Genomic DNA, 17140 nt, shown 5'->3' with positions numbered 1-17140 from the left:
TAATACCAGCTCACAGTTACTGCTTTCTTACTAGGCAGCAGGCATTGTTCTAGGTACTTACATGCATTGAATAATTTTAACCTTACAATAACTGTAAGAATTATGTGCATAATTGCCTGAGATCACAAAGCTAGTAAGTGGTGGATTGCAGCAGGAACCCAGGCAGTCTACTCATGGGCCCGAACTCACAAGCATCTATATCCTCATGTGATAACACTACAGATGCCTCCCAAGAGTGGAAATCTGGCAGCCTCCAGGGTGCATTCGGACTATAAAAGCATTCATTTGACTTATAGACTATTTTATAATTTTTGAATTTCAAGATGTATTTAAAGAAAAAATTAATACAAAAAAAAAAAAAAAAGGCCGGGTGTGGTGGTGTGCACCTGTAATCCCAGCTACTTGGGAGACTGAGGCAGAAGAATCACTTGAACCTGGGAGGCGGAGGTTGCAGTGAGCTGAGATTGCACCATTGCACTCTGGCTTGGGCAACAAGAGCAAAACTCCATCTCGAAAAATAAATAAATAAAATAAAAATAAAGAAAAAATTTATCTGAAAACCCAGATTTCTGGCTTCCCTTGTAAAATCAGACGTTCTGGCAACATGAGGCCAGCATCCCACAAGATAACAGTTGGCTGGAGCTGAGATTGTGAAGGAGAAATTTTTCATGACAGTTTGTTAAAGGCTTTAAGTAAGACTTTATTCAAGAAGGAACACTGCAATGGCGTTTTGCAGCCGTAGAGAGAGATGGGCTCAAGCCCGAATACAACAAGGAAAAGTGGTAATTTATAGCCAAAGAGCAGGGTGGCTGTCAGTGGGTGAAAAATTACTAAGAAGGAACACCAAGGCTGGGGGATCTGGCTAAACTGCCACGGCCGGATGCTTACTGAGGGCAGGCAAGGGCGATGGGGTATTAGCGGTGGGGGCTGAGGAATATGATTAGGTACCAAGGGTGATCAAATACCAAGGGTGGGGAATTTTCACTCAATTGACTTAGCAGGATTCTTGCTAAAACTGGACTAAGCAAGCCAAGCATAGAGCCCAAGGTTGGCGCCGAGTCAGAAAGACGACTCAGAGGAGCCTGACTCAAGTTTGATCAAAATGGGAGTCTTTGTCAGTGACTGCTGCCCATTTAAATACGGTAGGCTCTCTCTAATCTGTCAGTCCCTACAACTGCCTATTACTGCACCTGGCCTCTTTTGCAACTCTTTTACCTGTCTAGCGTGGACATTTGAGTTTGTAACCCCTGTACTATTAAAAAAAAAAAAAAAAAGACAAACCCTAAAGAAACAAAATGTAATTTCTGTCCTGGTGCCATCAATACACTGCCAAAGTCATTTATTCATTCATTTGTCTTTCCATGTAATAACCATCCATTCATGCATCCATCCATCCACCTTTTCATTCTGTCTCATGCACCATCCCTACCTAGCTTAGCAATTCTCAAACTGCACAGTCATACTTGAATTTCTTGGCCAGTATCTACTTTTTTCCCAATCAGATAAGAAGGGCAAGATCAGAGGATAAGGGATGTTCTGTGAGGAAAACTGTTATGGTAGGTGTTGAGCTGTGTCCCCTCAAAATTCATATGTGAAGTGCTAACCTCCAATGAGATTGTATTTAGAGATAGGGCCTTTAAAAGAAGGTAATTAATGGCCAGGCATGGTGGCTCACACCTGCACTTTGGGAGGCCCAGTTGGGCAGATTACCTGTGGTCAGGAGTTCAAGGCCAGCCTGGCTAACATGGTGAAGCCCCGTCTCTACTAAAATTTTTAGTCTCTACTAAAAATACTAAAATTAGCCAGGTGTGGTGGCACGTGCTTGTAGTCCCAGCTACTCAGGAGGCTGAGGCAGGAGAATTGCTTGAATCTGGGAGGTGAAGACTACAGTGAATCAAGATTATGTCACTACACTCCAGCCTGGGCAACAGAGCAAGACTTATCTCAAAAAAAAAGGTAATGAATTGTACATCATGTTCAGCAACCGAAAATAAAATAAAAGGATGTAATTAAGGTTAAACAAGGTCATAAATATGAGGTCCTAGCCTCATGGTGACCTCAAACCAAAAAACATACAATGGACATACAGAAAATAAGAAGCAAGAAGATAAGGTTCTAATCCAATAGAACTAGTGTCTTTATAAGAAGTGGATGAGATACTAGGAGCTCACACACAGAGAACAAGCCATGTGAGGACACAGAGAGATGATGTCCACGTGCAAGCCAAGGGGAGAGGTCTCCAGAGAAATCAAACCTGCTGGAGCCTGGATCGTGGACTTCCAGCCTCCAGAACTGTGAGAAAATACATTTCTGATCTTTAAGCCATGCAGTCTGTGGTATCTCTATGCAGCCTGAGCAGACTAATATAGCAAGGAACTATTGTCCATGTGCACTCTGCCTTTTCAATCCCTCTCACCCTCCCCACTTTCCCTGAACAGGCAGTCACCCAACATCCAAGGCCATGTGAATAGGTACTAAGAGAGGGTGTTGGCAATCCCAGTTAAGAAGGTCTATGGTTTCTCCAGTGCTGTGACCACACCATCAAGATGGGCTTTGAGGGTGGGAAAGGGATGGGGAGATGCCACTAAAAAATTCTACCAGCGAGATGAACTCAGGCCATCTCACTAAACCTTGTGTGCTTGAAATGGGGAGTTGATGCTTAAAGTTTACAGACTTTGGAGTTGAGGTGTGGGCATGAAAAATATTAGCAAAACCCAAAGTGGCTTAAGGAGCACTGAGAGGTATAGGTTCATCCAGCTAGTTGGTTGGGTTTAGCAAGCAGTTTTTGTCTGGAGATCCTGAGTCCAGCTTAAACAGTGATGGTCAGAATAATCACTGCAAAATTCGCTTCATTTTAAGCTTTCCTCCGGCTTTTCACCAGGTGTTCTAGTTAGAGAGGCTTATGTTATTGACACAAAGATAGGTAGTTGTTGATTAACTACGGAGGGGCATAGAGAACTGGGAGAAAGCCAAACTGGCTTCTGCTTCATCTTTGTATCAACTTTCAAGTTGTTAGATTGGTAATGACTGTGGGGTTTGGACGATGGTGTTGGGATGAGAGGCTGGACAAACCCCATATAGGTTTCTGGGCCCCAGAGGACAGCCAATGGCAATAGACTTAAACCTCCGATTCTAAATAGAATGGGCAGGGATCTGGAGGGGCTCCGGAGGAACAGAGGAACTGACTAGAATCCCACAGTAGAGATTTGCAAACACTATCATAGGCTCCTAGGGAAATGTTGCAGTTTTAGTCACTGGATAAAGGTGTCAGTCACAGGACAAACTTTGACCATGATTTAATCACCTTTGACATACTCGGAGCTCAGGAAAGGGCAAGGAAACACAGACATTTAGACTAGCCTCTCTTTCACTCCTAGACTCATGTCCACTAAAAATAATATGGGCAGACTGAAATTTGAACGCAGATGGTTTGGGTTTGGCTTTTAGCCATCTGATGAGTTACAAAGGTAATGGTATCTCATGAATAAATGGTAAAGCATACTGTCACAATTCAATCTTCCCACTAATGCTCTGGTTGATGCATGAATTCATAAAAAGCACAATTTCTCTGACTCATGTGAAATAGGGCAAAACCACACATGACTAGTCTTCCAAAACCCATCAAGAAGATTTGTGAATAACTTCCAATAAAGAGCTTTGGGCACTGAGAATACAGTTGGCAAAAACTTGATCCAAACCGAGTCTTTCACTTGCGTTCTAAAATCTTAGTTTGAAAGTTATTTGGGACTTCTTAGTCAAGAATCTGGGCTTCACAAGACCTGGGGGTGGGGGCTGCAGAAAGACAAGGGTCAGGGATAGGGACAAGGGATCCTTGCAGGGGACAGAGAAGACCCTGCCCATACCTCCTGCTGCTTGGGCAGCCATGTTTTCAGTGGCTTCCTTAGCCAACAAGGGTTTGGTTAGCTAGTGACCAGTGATGTTGTCTGAGACAAAACACTAAGATAAGCCCGAGCAATCAGATTGTCTCTTCAGAATTTTAACCAAGGAAAACAGCCAATGGAAACTGAAATTGAAGGTCTAAGGGGTAGGGAGAAACGCAAGGGTGAGCCATGTGCAAACTGAAGTTTTGAGTAAATAGAACTCTAGTATGCAGGACAAATCTGCTGGGAGAGTGACAGTAGCCCTGGGCAGACATGTAGAGAAAATAGCGGAGACCCCAGGATAATGAATGCCCAGGGCTGCCTCCCCTCCAGAAGGCTTTCCAATTCTGCACCACCGATATCCTTAACAGTATGTGTCCCCTTTTACCAGAGATAATTGAGACTCTTCTTCCCAATGAAAAGAGCCCAACTGTAACTAAACGTTTGTACAAGTTCCAAGTAGGTAGGCTGAAAACTGAACTATTATCTGAAGAGATTTGCTTTAGGGAGAGTGAGTCGGCTGGCTCTCAGCAAACATAGCCTACCACCACAGCTTACTTGGAAGCAGCCTGTGTACTTGAGATTAGGTTTTAGGCAGGAAATAGTGTGACCTAATTTCTCCTTTGTTCTTATCATGTCAGGGAACACCAAGTCTATGTTTGAGACCTGAAGAAAGGAAGTCTTGGCATCTACAAAATATTGGTTTGGTCCAAAAAAGTTAAATCCCTGTTAAGTCACCAAAATCCAGGTCCACAAATCTCTCTGAGGAAAGCTTTAAAACCATGATTTTTTCATTGGTTGAAAGGAGCAAAGAGGTGTGGTGGTCATGTTGGTTCACCAACAAGAGCTGATGAATCATTGTTATCTCCCATTTCAAGGCTCAGGAGGGCTAAACTGGAAGGAAAACCAAAAGCAGCTCTTGTCAACATGAGACCTCCCTCATCTCTTATGTCCTCAGCTTTAGAAATGCCCCTAGGCAAGGCTGCCATCAGCACTTGACTGAAAACACATGGAGGCAGCCGATTCCGAGCAGGAATTCATTATTGAAAGAATAGTAAGGGAAAGTTTCTCTCTCTTGCAGGGAGAGCTGCTTTCTGGAAAATCACAGGGCTTTGAAGCAACGTGCATCATGTCTGGTAAAAAGCGGCAGAATGGAAATGGAAGGGCACATTTCCAAAAGTCTTTTCACACAAGGCATGATGGTCTGGGGTCACTCAAAACTAGTTTTTTTTTCTTTTGAGACGGAGTCTCGCTCTGTCGCCCGGGCTGGAGTCCAGTGGCCAGATCTCAGCTCACTGCAAGCTCCGCCTCCCGGGTTTACGCCATTCTCCTGCCTCAGCCTCCGGAGTAGCTGGGACTACAGGCGCCCGCCACCTCGCCCGGCTAGGTTTTTTTTTTTGTATTTTTAGTAGAGACGGGGTTTCACCGTGTTAGCCAGGATGGTCTCGATTTCCTGACCTCGTGATCTGCCCGTCTAGTTGTTCTATCTATCAGGCCATGGCTCCCTTGAACCCACTATCCCTTCCCAGAGTTACTTGTGTCTGAAAGTTCTAGAGGAAAACTACCAGAATTAACTGGTCTTTCCTGGCTACCCCTCTATTTCAAAAGGTCACCTGTGGACTAAAATAGGCTGCAAAACTGGTCTTCCTTAACGCTACCCCATACATCTTTGATGTATGCCAGGTAATCTGAGGGAAAGGTACATATAAGCGTGAATATGGAAGAAGGAAACATTTGCAAGCCCACTGGGTATAGCTGTGCATGCCAAACATTACAGGTGTTCACCAATATCCAGTTCCCCTTTCCTTCAGAACATGGAGGAAGTGGTACCTTCCTGCCTCCTGGAAGTTAGGAGTGGCTGCATGGCTGCATGGCCAGGAGAGTAGAAGGAATGTATATCATTTTTTGAGGGAAGGACTTAATTATCAGTGCTCAATCTCTCTTTCTTTCTTTCTTCTCTCTCTCCCCCTATCCACCTCTCCCTTCCCCTACTGTGGCAACTGTGGCAGTGCATGTTAATGATGAAGTGCAATATTCAGTCACACATGGAGGAGAGCTTGTCTGGAGAGTCTCAGACATGTATGGATTTTGCAAGTCACTGAGATTTGGGGGGACTGTTTGATAGACAACAAAACCAAATGTGTCCTGACTTATGTCTAGTGATTTATTGGTTTCCTCTCCTAGCAGATCTATTTGGAGTTTTGGAAAACATGTGTTCTATCTGAACCCTGCCCTCACTGAAATTCAGAAGTAGGCAGTGTGTTTTCTCTCACACTTAGGATGTTTGGCTGAGAAGTGTGATGAGTGCCTTCCCTCCATTTGTGCAAAAGAAGCCTCTTTGAATTCTGGAGTGGAATAAAGGAAGTCCTTTCACAGCCACAGGATAAAAGTGATGGTGATGATATTGAAAATAAAACTTGGAAAAAATGACCCTTCCAAATGTTTCCAAGACCAGTTTTTAGGCTAGAATCAGATATTTTGCACTTCTTGCCTTCACTCACTTTTCTCCCATTACCTAATCCTTATCCTCCCTTTCCAGAATTCTCATTTGGCAATCCTGGCTTTGCTGGACAAACTTTTACAACCCTGTCTCTGAGCGGTCATTTTGCTTTATTCACAACCCACAACCTAAAAGACATTATGCACAGAGTTCAAGGCTCTCTGGGTTAATCCAAAATGTTCACCCTGTAGGCTGACAGGGACCACACATTTCTGAATCTTCATCAGGACTGCAATACCTTAACAGAATAGCCAGAAGGCTAGCATGATTAGGGAGACAAAGTCGAACTTTGATACACACACACACACACCCCTAAAATATCTCTGAATTGCATCATTACTTTTACTTTCAGTAAAAGTAATTAATGATACAAGATGCAACACTAGCATCCCATGGGTGGTACCAGCTTGGCAGATTATCAGCCTGTGGGGAAGAATGCTACCTGTGTCCTTTCTTGTGAACATTTCCTGGGGCAACTTTCCTGTGCATGTCTTCTGATCATTAAAAATGACAGGAGAAGGCAGTGATGGAGCCTCTGCTATATTCTGAGCATCACTGCTCAGAGTAAAAGATCAAACTACTAGCATTGTTCCTGGTGATTCTTTTATTTAGAAAATATTCACGAGTTCTTTACTATTGTGTGTGTAGTATTGTGCTGAGTACTTCGGTGAACTGAGGATGAATAAGAGTTGTGAACAGAAATATTACATGGGCAACGGATGAGAGAGAAAAGAGAGTAGAACTGCCTGAGTTCAAATCCACATTTCATCCTTTCCAGTGACAGACTGAACCTCTCTTGCTTCAGTTCCTCATCTGTAGAGAAGGAATAATACAAAATTCTACCTTGTAAGAGTCCTAGAAGCATTAGAGAAGGTTGTGTATGTAAAGTGTGTGTCAGACACACAGCAAGTGCTCTGTATCAGAGGCAGTGCTTAGGTCCTGTCCCTGCAGCATGGTTTGTGGTGAAGGTCTGCAGGGCTTTGGGCAGGAGAGTACTGTATTGATTTGTCAAGCACTGGATATAGGGCACTCTCTTAGTGTTTCTTGGGGTCAAAAAGGTAGTTTCAAGGAGGAGCCACTTAATTTTTGACATTTGGGATTAGGATATGTCTTCCTCTTGCTTTTTTTTCAGACACTTGTGAGTGATCCATTTTAATGTGTGAACAGTTTAGCTTTTTTTTTTCTTGGCAGACAATGGAAGTGAAGAGAGAACAAATTAGGAGTTGCAGAGAACATACAGCATCTTGCTCAATGTAAGGGAGGAAAAGTAATATATTTTCCTCACCCATCTCAAGGCTCGTGGCTGAGAGCACTATAACAAAACACAGGTTAACAAGAGAAAAACATACACATTTACTTTTCTCTTCTTTTAAACTGAAAGTACCTACTAAGTGACTCAACCAAAACCAAAGAACCTTTTATGACTTCACCATGGATTAAGAAGGGGTTCTTAAAAGAGAGTGCAGCCCTCCCAAATCCAGAACCACTCCCAAAGAGAGTCAAAAGAAAGATACAAACAAACTCCCCAAGAGCTGGCAATATTTGGCAGGATAGCTGGAAACAGGGTGCAACCCACATTTCTGTCCAGCCATATTCTTGAGTTCCCTCCCCTGAAGTTGGTTGGGGAACTCAAGACAGCTTGTATGCCCCAACAGGGAGAAAATCAAACCAAGTTATCGGGACAGAAATTGAGACAAACAAGGAAAGAGACAGCAGTCCCTGGGAGGGAAAGGATCAATATCAAATGAGTATCTTAAAGGCAGATTTAGCCAGAGAGTCACAATATAGACATGTTTTGTTTGTTTTTTATCTCCTGCTAATCTGAATTTGGGAAGGAAGGGATAAGGAGAAATTTTTCTCTCTTGACCAAGCACTATAGACAGAGATCTGGGAGAGCTGAGTTTGATTTCTTTCTTTTCCAGCTTTTTGTCAGTTGCCCCAGAATCTCATTTGCAAGATCCAAAATGAGTGGGGTATCTCAGTCACCCCATATTGGGCACCAGAAACTGCACAGGAGAAAAAGGAGTATCTTTTCCTTACCCATTGCAAGGTTCATGGCCAAGGCCCCCATGACAAAAGACAGATTTACAAGAGAAGGCCGGGCTCACACCTGTAATCCCAGCACTTTGGGAGGCCAAGCGGGCAGATCTCCTGAGGACAGGAGTTCGAGACCAGCCTGGCCAACATGGTGAAACTCCGTCTCTACTAAAAAAAGTACAAAAGTTAGCTGCGCATGGTGGCACATGCCTGTAATCCTGGCTACATGGGAGGCTGAGGCAGGAGAATTGCTTGAACCTGGGAGGCAGAGGTTACAGTAGGCCAAGATCGCGCCACTGTACTCTAACCTGGGCGACAGAGTGAGACTCCATCTCAAACAACAACAACAACAACAACAACAACAACAACAACAACAAAATTTACAAGAGAAAAGCATAAAGATTTATTTAATGTAAGTTTTATGTGATATGAGAACCTTTAGATATGAAGACCTGGCTGGGCATGGTGGCTCATGCCTGTAATCCCAGCACTTTGGGAGGCTGAGCTGGGAAGGTGGCTTGAGCCTGGAGGATCACTTAAGCCCAGGAGTTCAAGACCAGCCTGGGCAACACAGTAGAGACCCTGTCTCTACAAAAAATAAAAAATTAGCCAGGTGTGGTGATGCCGCCCATCTGTGGTCCCAGCTACTTGGGAGGCTAAGGTTGGAGTATCGCTTGAGCCTGGGAGGTTGAGGCTGCAGTAAGCTGTGATCGCACCACTGTACTCCAGACTGGGAGACAGAGTGAGACTCTGGAAAACAAACAAACAAAAACAAAAAACAAAACAACACAAAAAAACCCACCCCCAAACCAGGGAAATCTGTGTATTTTTATGCTTTAGTTTGATGAAGAGTAGATAGTCATGCAGAAGTATGACTGGAGGACTGAAGAGTATGATCTAATGGGAATAAACTGGGGGAAATTTAGCAAGGCCTGTTTGTTCAGATTATTCTCTGTCCCCGTGTCTTCAGAGATAAGGATATTCCTTTCCTTTGGTAGAGAGTGAACACTTTAGGAATGAACATTTTACAACCTGCTTCAGGAGAGGAGGGGTGAGGGGAAGGTGAAAATGGCCTTCCTGCTTCTGCTATTTTTTCAAGGCCAAGGTGCCGGATTTTGGAGTCGTGTATCCTGAACCCCACCTTCAACTTCTCAAATAATCCCTTGATGTTTGAAATTAACCAATTCATGTCATAAGAATCCATAGGAAATGTACGTTTCCTGATTAAATGCGAAAACTCACCTTGGTTTTCACCAACATTCTATTGAACATCCCAAGTTCTCAAAATGTATCTCACTCAGAGGGAGACACATGGTCACAGCCTGGGACATCTGCCTGCTCTGCCTCTTCCAGGTCTACCCAAATCCTTCTCGCCTTCCGTTGCTCAGCACACCAATACCTTCCCTGATTCACTCCAGCTGAATAAGATGCTCTTCCTATTGCCCTTGCTGCCCGAGGCTTGGATGTGATTCTGCTTTATATTATAGTTAATAGTTTGTAAATCTTTTCCCATTCCTTGGAGTACATTTTTGGAGGGCAGGCACACATTGAGCTTTGTTTTCAAGCTTTACCTGGATACTTGGTATGCGCTCAACAAATCCTGAGTGCTTAAAGGACTCAGTCATTCTTCATCATTCTTCATCAATCTGTACCTACTTGGTGCACAGCACTCTGTTGGGCACTCATAGGAGACATGAAATAGGAGGAGACTTGATTCTAGCCCTCAATGCACTAAAAACCTCTGATAGAGGAGCAGGTACAACATGATTCTACAGAGGATAGCTTGAGGTCAATAACAACCTGGGTAAGCAAGGCCAAAGGCTGGAAAGATTTAATGCCTGGCTTTGAAGGGGCTAAAGGCCCCAGACCTTGCCCTGAACCCAGCCTGATGCTTCAATCAGAGCCTCATGGCAGTCGGAACGTGTAGGCTGGGTGTTCTACTGGAAACGACTAAATTATTCTACGGGTCACCAATTGATTTATTTGCTAATTGACTGGCCCAGCTTTGGGCTTTAAATCTAAAGAAATCATTTCATCCTTTATTAAATACTGCATGAGTCTCACTCTTTGTTCTGCAGGGCTATACACAATATACCAATGAAACTTGAATTTACACTACAATAGTTATGCCACTAATGACCTTCAAATGCCACTAATACCATACATGCTCCACTTCTCGGCTGGATCTGAACCTGTCAGTGAATTCTGAGCCCATCGACCTCCCTCTGACACAGAGTCGACCCCCGTGCCCATGCCCGCCCGCCCCCAACCTCCCACATCATTCCATGATTTCATTTCTGAATTGGTTACTATTTGGAGACCCCAATTCCTTTACACCTACTCTTTTTATTTGGTAGACAATACTTTATTCGGAAATGTTCGCTCCTGTAATTACAAATCTTGTTAGTCATCCTCCTCCTCTCCCCAGGGGGATTGTGGGCTTTAATTAATTAATGTGGTTAAACCGCTTTGAGGTGCCTGGTTGAAAGGTGCTATATAAGTGCAAATTATTATTATGGCTGTTGACATCCCATGGCGGCAAAGCCCTCAGCCCTACACATCTAGAGACCTGAACAAAGGCTTCTTCATCTTCACCTTCCCTGCTAGGTCTGAAATCGCTAGCTCAATGGTTTAGGAGCAAATCTGTTACCATCTCAACAGCAATCAACTAATTAATCCCCATTATGTCAGCTTCCGTTTCCTTCTTCCAAGCAGTACGGTCCTGTTTTATTTCACAAATCACACCCCCATCAACTCTAGACAAAAGTCACAGTATCCCTATGGCCTCTGTTGGCCTAAAGGAAAAAAAAAAAGAGAGGAAGTAAGTTTGAAAAAAAAAAAAGTTATGAAATGCACTAACTTCCCACCAGCAACCTAATTGGAACTTTCCTCCAACAGCGGTCCTCTTCCATACCTATTACCCACAGAACCACTGGCCTCGCAAACCAGAGACCCAGAAACACAGCAGAAGTGTGGGTTAGGGTCCTGCAGCCCTGGCTTGACTAAGGATAGCTATAGACAAAAGGGGAGTGTCGCTGCGCTGGGTGGGAAGAGGTCATCCACAGAAGCAAGCACCCCTCTTCAGCTTTCTCTATGACCCCCAAGTTTCCCCTGAGAAAGCCAGCTGCCATCTGTAGCCAGGAAGCCCTCACAAAGGCAGGGGAGCATGATTTAGATGTTTTGTGCTACACCTAACACACCACAGCCCTTAACAAATGCCCAATACTTCCACTATGATGGTAGCCATTGAAAGCAGCCCTGTAGGGGAGACTTGGCCTCGCATAGGGACGCTGCTGACCAAAACACTCCTTACAAGGTTGTGCCTCAGACCCTTTGTTCGAGTGGATGTGGGTAAGCCTCAGGGGGTCATGTCTTCATCTGCCTTCATTTATCCTCCCTATTGAAGGGCTCCTTCAGGACATTGGTCAGTCTCTGTGGGAAATGATTTGGAGAGCAACAAAAGAACTTGGGCTCTTTGGGGGGCCTTCAGAATTCAGTAAACATCTGGACATGGAAGGCCAGGTTCTCAAGCAGTCTAGCTGGGGAGATGTCAAAAGAGAGAAAGAGCTGTGTCTGCAATGCAAGCCCTTAGTTCTGTGGCGACATTTGTTGTAGAAAGACACAGACACCCCAGTAGGTAGATAGGAAGATTTTTCAAAAGCTCCTCTATTTGTCGGGTTTTGTGAGTTCAGTGCACTGTTTGTCAGTTCTCATGGCATGTGTGAGGAAACAGAAGTTTCGCATGGCTGGCGAGGGGCATGTGATGGGTGTTCTGACTCTGTGTGCACTATGAATAACCCAAGGTTGCATAAGCCTGTCCTGGTAGTCACTGTTAAGCTGTCTGTTATCCTTGAAGTTTCTGAAGCCCTCATGGGTCAGGATGACTTATTGGATTCTCACCCACGAGCACATTTTAATTGACAAAAAAATTAAGTACTAAGTGGCGAAGTGATTTACACTTCATCGGTGAAATTCGGGATCTGAACTCTTGACTCTCAACGTTCCCTTTATTGTTGAGTCAATCCATTTAGAACACATTAGTCAGCATGATTCAACATTCACCACTGATCAGCATTAGTGATGGAACTAATCAGCATTCCCCAGTGTCCCTGAATCTATCCTCAAATAGCAAAAGAAATTGGCTTCTGTCAAGAGACAATGGAATGTGGTTTTTGTCAGCATTCACAAGCTGAAGTCCAGTCCAAGTCCCACGTACTATCAGGAACCTTCCTCAGTCATCCTAGTTGGAATGAGTCTACCTCCTTTATCCTTCTATATTCCACTGTTTGAACCTTGGTAATAGGTATCACAGTTTGCTTTTGATTAAACTTATTTAACTACATCTCTCCTAACTAGATTCTGGGCTACTAAAAGGAAGGGACCTTTTTTTTTTTTTCAGCCTTATATTCCTTGACCCCTGAGCACCATGCTTTGTGAACAATAGATGCTCAACAAATATTTGCTGAACTGAACTCACTGAAATGCAGCTTAAATCATATTCCAGAAAGAACATGAAGTTCTTTGGAAGAGACTTTCAAAGAAAATCAACAACGTGAATTGATTTAACATATTTTGGTACTCTTACCTGGCCATTTTTGTAAATGCAAATTATTAACTCTGCAAAGATAGCCAAGTGGCTTCCAGGTTCTAAAAGAGGAATGTAAATCCAGTCTCACTATAGTCCAGGCCTTGGAATAAAGTTTTTCTCTATAATGTTATTCCAACTGACATTTTGTTTCATATTTTTTTAAAAAGTAGAGACAGGAAAAAACATTTTGGGAAAAAAAAAAAGTGTTTGGTCTATGAGTTTGAATCCAAGTTTATGCCCTGCCTTGTGCTATAAGCAATAGTAGCTCTCACTGAAGTTTCTTTCTTGCATACTGCATAAAAGCAAAACACATACCAAAATTCCTTCCTGGAGGAGATTCTGTTTTGGGTGGGCAGAACAAGATTTTTGGGTGCTGACCCTTGGTGAAGTGATACTCTTTCTCTTCTGAGTCTGGAACCAAAGCAGGTCCTGATGGCACTTTTTAATACATACAATATTTATGCTGCATTTTAAGAGTATAACTCTATTATGCAACAAGCCCAGCCCTTAAGTCTGTACTATTGCACCTAATCTCTGCAACTGGGCTCCTCAGAAAGGGCTGTGTCACCGAATATTCATTTTCTTTTCTTTTCTCATGATAACAGAACTCCCAAAATCTAGCTGGGTATATGGCCACCCAGATTAATGGCTACATTTTTAGCCTTTCTGATCATATATTTATAGACTGGCCAACATCATATAAACAGAAATAATGTGTATAACTTCTAGTTAATGTCCCAAGGGAAGGGGGATGCTTTCCCTCCCACCATCGTTCTCTATCTCATGCACATCCTGCTACTGGGATGGAGGGCATGATGCTGAACCATTCTGGACCATGTAATGGCAACATCCTAGGTGTGACAGAGCAAAAAGCCAATGGTCTGGACTCTTGGATAGACATGTAGAGCTGAGCTGCCATGCCAGCTCTGGACTGCATTTCTCCTCAGCACGACATGACGAAGTAGTACATCTCTATCATGTATACCACTGTTAGTTTAGGTTATAGTTACACCTGGCCAAACTTATAATTGAACTGCACTCAGGGACTTTGTTGAAGGATTGTTATATCAGTATGACCAATCCATTTTAGCTTAGAATTTCCAGATTCAAATTTCAAGACAGGCCTGAAAGTATCTCAACAGAGGCTCATGAAGCCTGAGAGATAAGTTGCCACAGGGGCTGCCATGATGGAAGATGAGAGAGCTCAAACCCACTTCCAATTTTCTAAAATCTTAGGAGCCCAGGCTGAGGGCTTAGAAAGGGCTACAAACCCAATTTTGAGGCAGTGAACATTACTTTACCTTTCTGGAACTCAGTTCCCTCAAGTGAGAACCAGGGTGATGGATGAGATTAAAAGCTCGCTTTCTGGGAAGTATTCCATAGTTAGCTTTAGGGAAATGAAGACTTTTTTTTAAGAGAGAGAGATGGGGTTTTGCTCTGTCACTAAGGCGAGAGTGCAGCACATCCCTAAAGAAGGTATGAGAAGACTGCCTGTGGAAAGATAACAACAAACTTATGATTATACAAGGCTGCAGAGAAATTGGTCCACTATCTCCAGAATGAGTGTACGCTGGTAAAAGTCTTGGAGAGCAATTTGGGAAAATATAGTAAAAATGAAAACGTGCAGACACTCTGACCAGCCATTCCGTTTTTTATATATACCTAGTGAAACCCTCATACCTAAATATCAAGAAACACGTAATAAAACTGTTAAGAATAATCAAAATTTCCATAAGTAGGGGAGTGGGTAACATGTGGTATATTCACACACTGAATAGACGTGGATATCTAAGGTGAAAGAGCAGGACCTGTGTATCACGTGGCCTGTGTTATCATGTGACCTGTGTATCACATGGCTATATAACAAAAACAATGTTAAGCAACAAAAGCAAGTTGTGAAATCCTGTACAATAAACCGTTTATGCAAATTTCAGAATGCACTCAAAATCAATCGTTATACTATGTGTGGATTCACATATATGTAGAAACGTTTTTAAGAATGGAGAGGAAAGATATAGACCAAACTCTGGAGAGTTTTCACTTTTGTGGAAGAATGTGGGATAAGGAGGGAATGGACCAGGAATAGGTACAAAGGAGTCCTAAAGTTTGTCAAGTTTCATTCCTGTAATTTAAAAAAAAAAAAATCTGAAACAAATGGGACAAAATTTTAGTATTTATTTGGGGTGTTAGATTCACCTGTTTTATGATTTTCTGTACTGTTCTGTATTTAAAATATTTTTTCATATATTATAAAATATTTCCAAATATTGTAAAATCTCTCTTCAAGGCTAACTGCCAGAAAAAACAAAAAGTAAACAAAGCAGACAGCCTGTATGAGAAGATGTCACGGAGGGAGGGGATGTAAAGTGAATGTGGACAGGGGAGAAGAGAACTGAGCAGATAGGAGTCCTTCCTCTCCTTTCTCATCTCCCCAGGAGGTCCCACACTAAGAGGCAGGCAGAAGCAGCAAAGGTCAGCACCTTGGCCTAGACAAACTTTCTGAGGCTGCAGTGGCACCTGGCAGACTGGGGACAATGTGACAGGTCTGCTCTGCCTTCTTCTCCATGACCTCTGGGAGAGGAGTTCACTCTCTTTGCTCCATTGAGTTCCAGGGCTCTTTGCCCAGGCTCCCACAAGAATGCCAGGCTGTGCCAGGTGCGGAGGTGGTATTTACCATGCAGACACCTCTGTACCTGGATGGAAATAAATTGAGAATCTTCTGGGTCACTTTGAGTCCAGCAGCATAAAACATTTTGATAGGTTACTGATTCAAACTGAAATCGGATGAACTCAGGTGGTGGTATTTGGGGGGAAATGTTTTTCAATAAAACATCCAGTTGGCTCAGTGACTGAAAAAACGGGGTGGGAAAACTTAACGCAAGTTTGTGACAAGGGAACAAACAGAAGAGATTAATGCCTTTCCTGATACGTTTCAAAAGGTGATCAAACCGTTCTTGATTGCAAAAGCAAACCAAGAAAGATGAGGCACATAGCTTTTCAGCTCTCAAAAGGATCACTGTTGCTTTGTTTTCTGTTTTCTTCTGCCACCCTATGCCAAGTGGTTGGAGATATGGGAAACTAATTTCATTTCCAGCACTTTCTCTGGACCTGTCTCACGGTGCCCTGGTCTCCCCAGCTCCCACTCCACAGTTTATGCTGCTCATTTAAACCTACACTGATAGACAACAGCGTCAGGATCCAAATTCAACCTGTCATACCTGACTTTGATTTTGCAAAAATGGTATAAAAAACACGCTTCTGTCTTACTGGGGAACTAAGCCACTATCTTCTGTCCTGTTCCAAACAACCTGGCTTTTCTTTTACAAATCCTACCCAGATCCCTGTGGAAAGGAGTAAAGGGGAGGCTGTGCTAGATCAACCCTTCATTCCCCTGGGCCTCCCCTTCCTTAGGTTCTGTTTCACCAAGTCTGCAGGTGTTTGTGCCTATGAGCCCCTGAAAACTAGGTAGGGCTCCCAGAGAGCTGGGACCTGGGTTTTCCTCTAGGCCTCCTGCAGTGCCAGCGACACAGCCCAGCTGCTTTCAATGACAGAATCTTTATTCCTGGCCTTGAGTCCCAGCTCTGTTCTGGGTGGCACAACATTTGAGGCTTGCCAAGGGAACAAAGGACATGACCAGAGGAGATGTGCGTCAACCTGGAGTTCACTGTAAACTCCCTTTCCTTTCTGCTGCCAGGTGCTTCTGTGGGCACACACCATTAAAGCTGATTCCCAGAACCAACTCCTGCTCTTCCCTCTCCACTAGGCCCCAGCACACCTGAGCATCACTCTAAGAGGCTAGCCAAACAGCTAAGCTTTTTCACTTGGCAGGCACGGAGACTTGCATGGTGAACTCTGGGGACCAAAGGAAAAATGGATTCATGAGATCCCCTCCTACCTCTGCCTTTCCCACTTCATTGCACAGAGAGGCTCAACTCTCTGCCTGGGATCTAGCCCCCTCTCGGAGTCCAAACCCTCAGGAAACTGGTGGCTGTGAGCTCCCTCTCCTTTGGGGCCTAAGTATTTCCAGCATCCAGGGCCCAGCATCCAGAGGCCAGGATCCCAGACAAACGCTGGACAAAGAAGATGCAAACAGGATGGTATTACCATGTTAATGGCCTGAGTTGAGGCCTCCTG

General features: G+C 43.6%; 1 protein-coding gene across 5 annotated transcripts in view; it reads right to left on the bottom strand.

Moving 5' to 3' along the window:
• Positions 1-17140, bottom strand: part of RAD51B (RAD51 paralog B) — a 777158-nt gene that overhangs the window by 108378 nt on the left and 651640 nt on the right. Inside the window, exon 11 of one of the 5 annotated variants that reach the window (XM_017878610.1) lies at positions 10770-11213. The exons of 3 other annotated variants lie outside the window; for them this stretch is intronic. In XM_017878610.1, coding sequence (XP_017734099.1) covers positions 11197-11213 — 17 coding nt within the window. In that variant the 3' untranslated portion in view covers positions 10770-11196. Of the gene's footprint in view, positions 1-10769; positions 11214-17140 lie in introns of those variants that run through there. One more of the 5 variants, XM_017878611.1, reaches the window with a different exon arrangement.

The sequence above is a fragment of the Rhinopithecus bieti genome, unplaced genomic scaffold, assembly GCF_001698545.2.
Source record: "Rhinopithecus bieti isolate Rb0 unplaced genomic scaffold, ASM169854v2 scaffold_11252, whole genome shotgun sequence".
Classification (NCBI taxonomy): Eukaryota; Metazoa; Chordata; class Mammalia; order Primates; family Cercopithecidae; genus Rhinopithecus; species Rhinopithecus bieti.
Note: the sequence above shows the minus strand (reverse complement) of the source record. Positions and strands in the feature narration are given on the sequence as shown.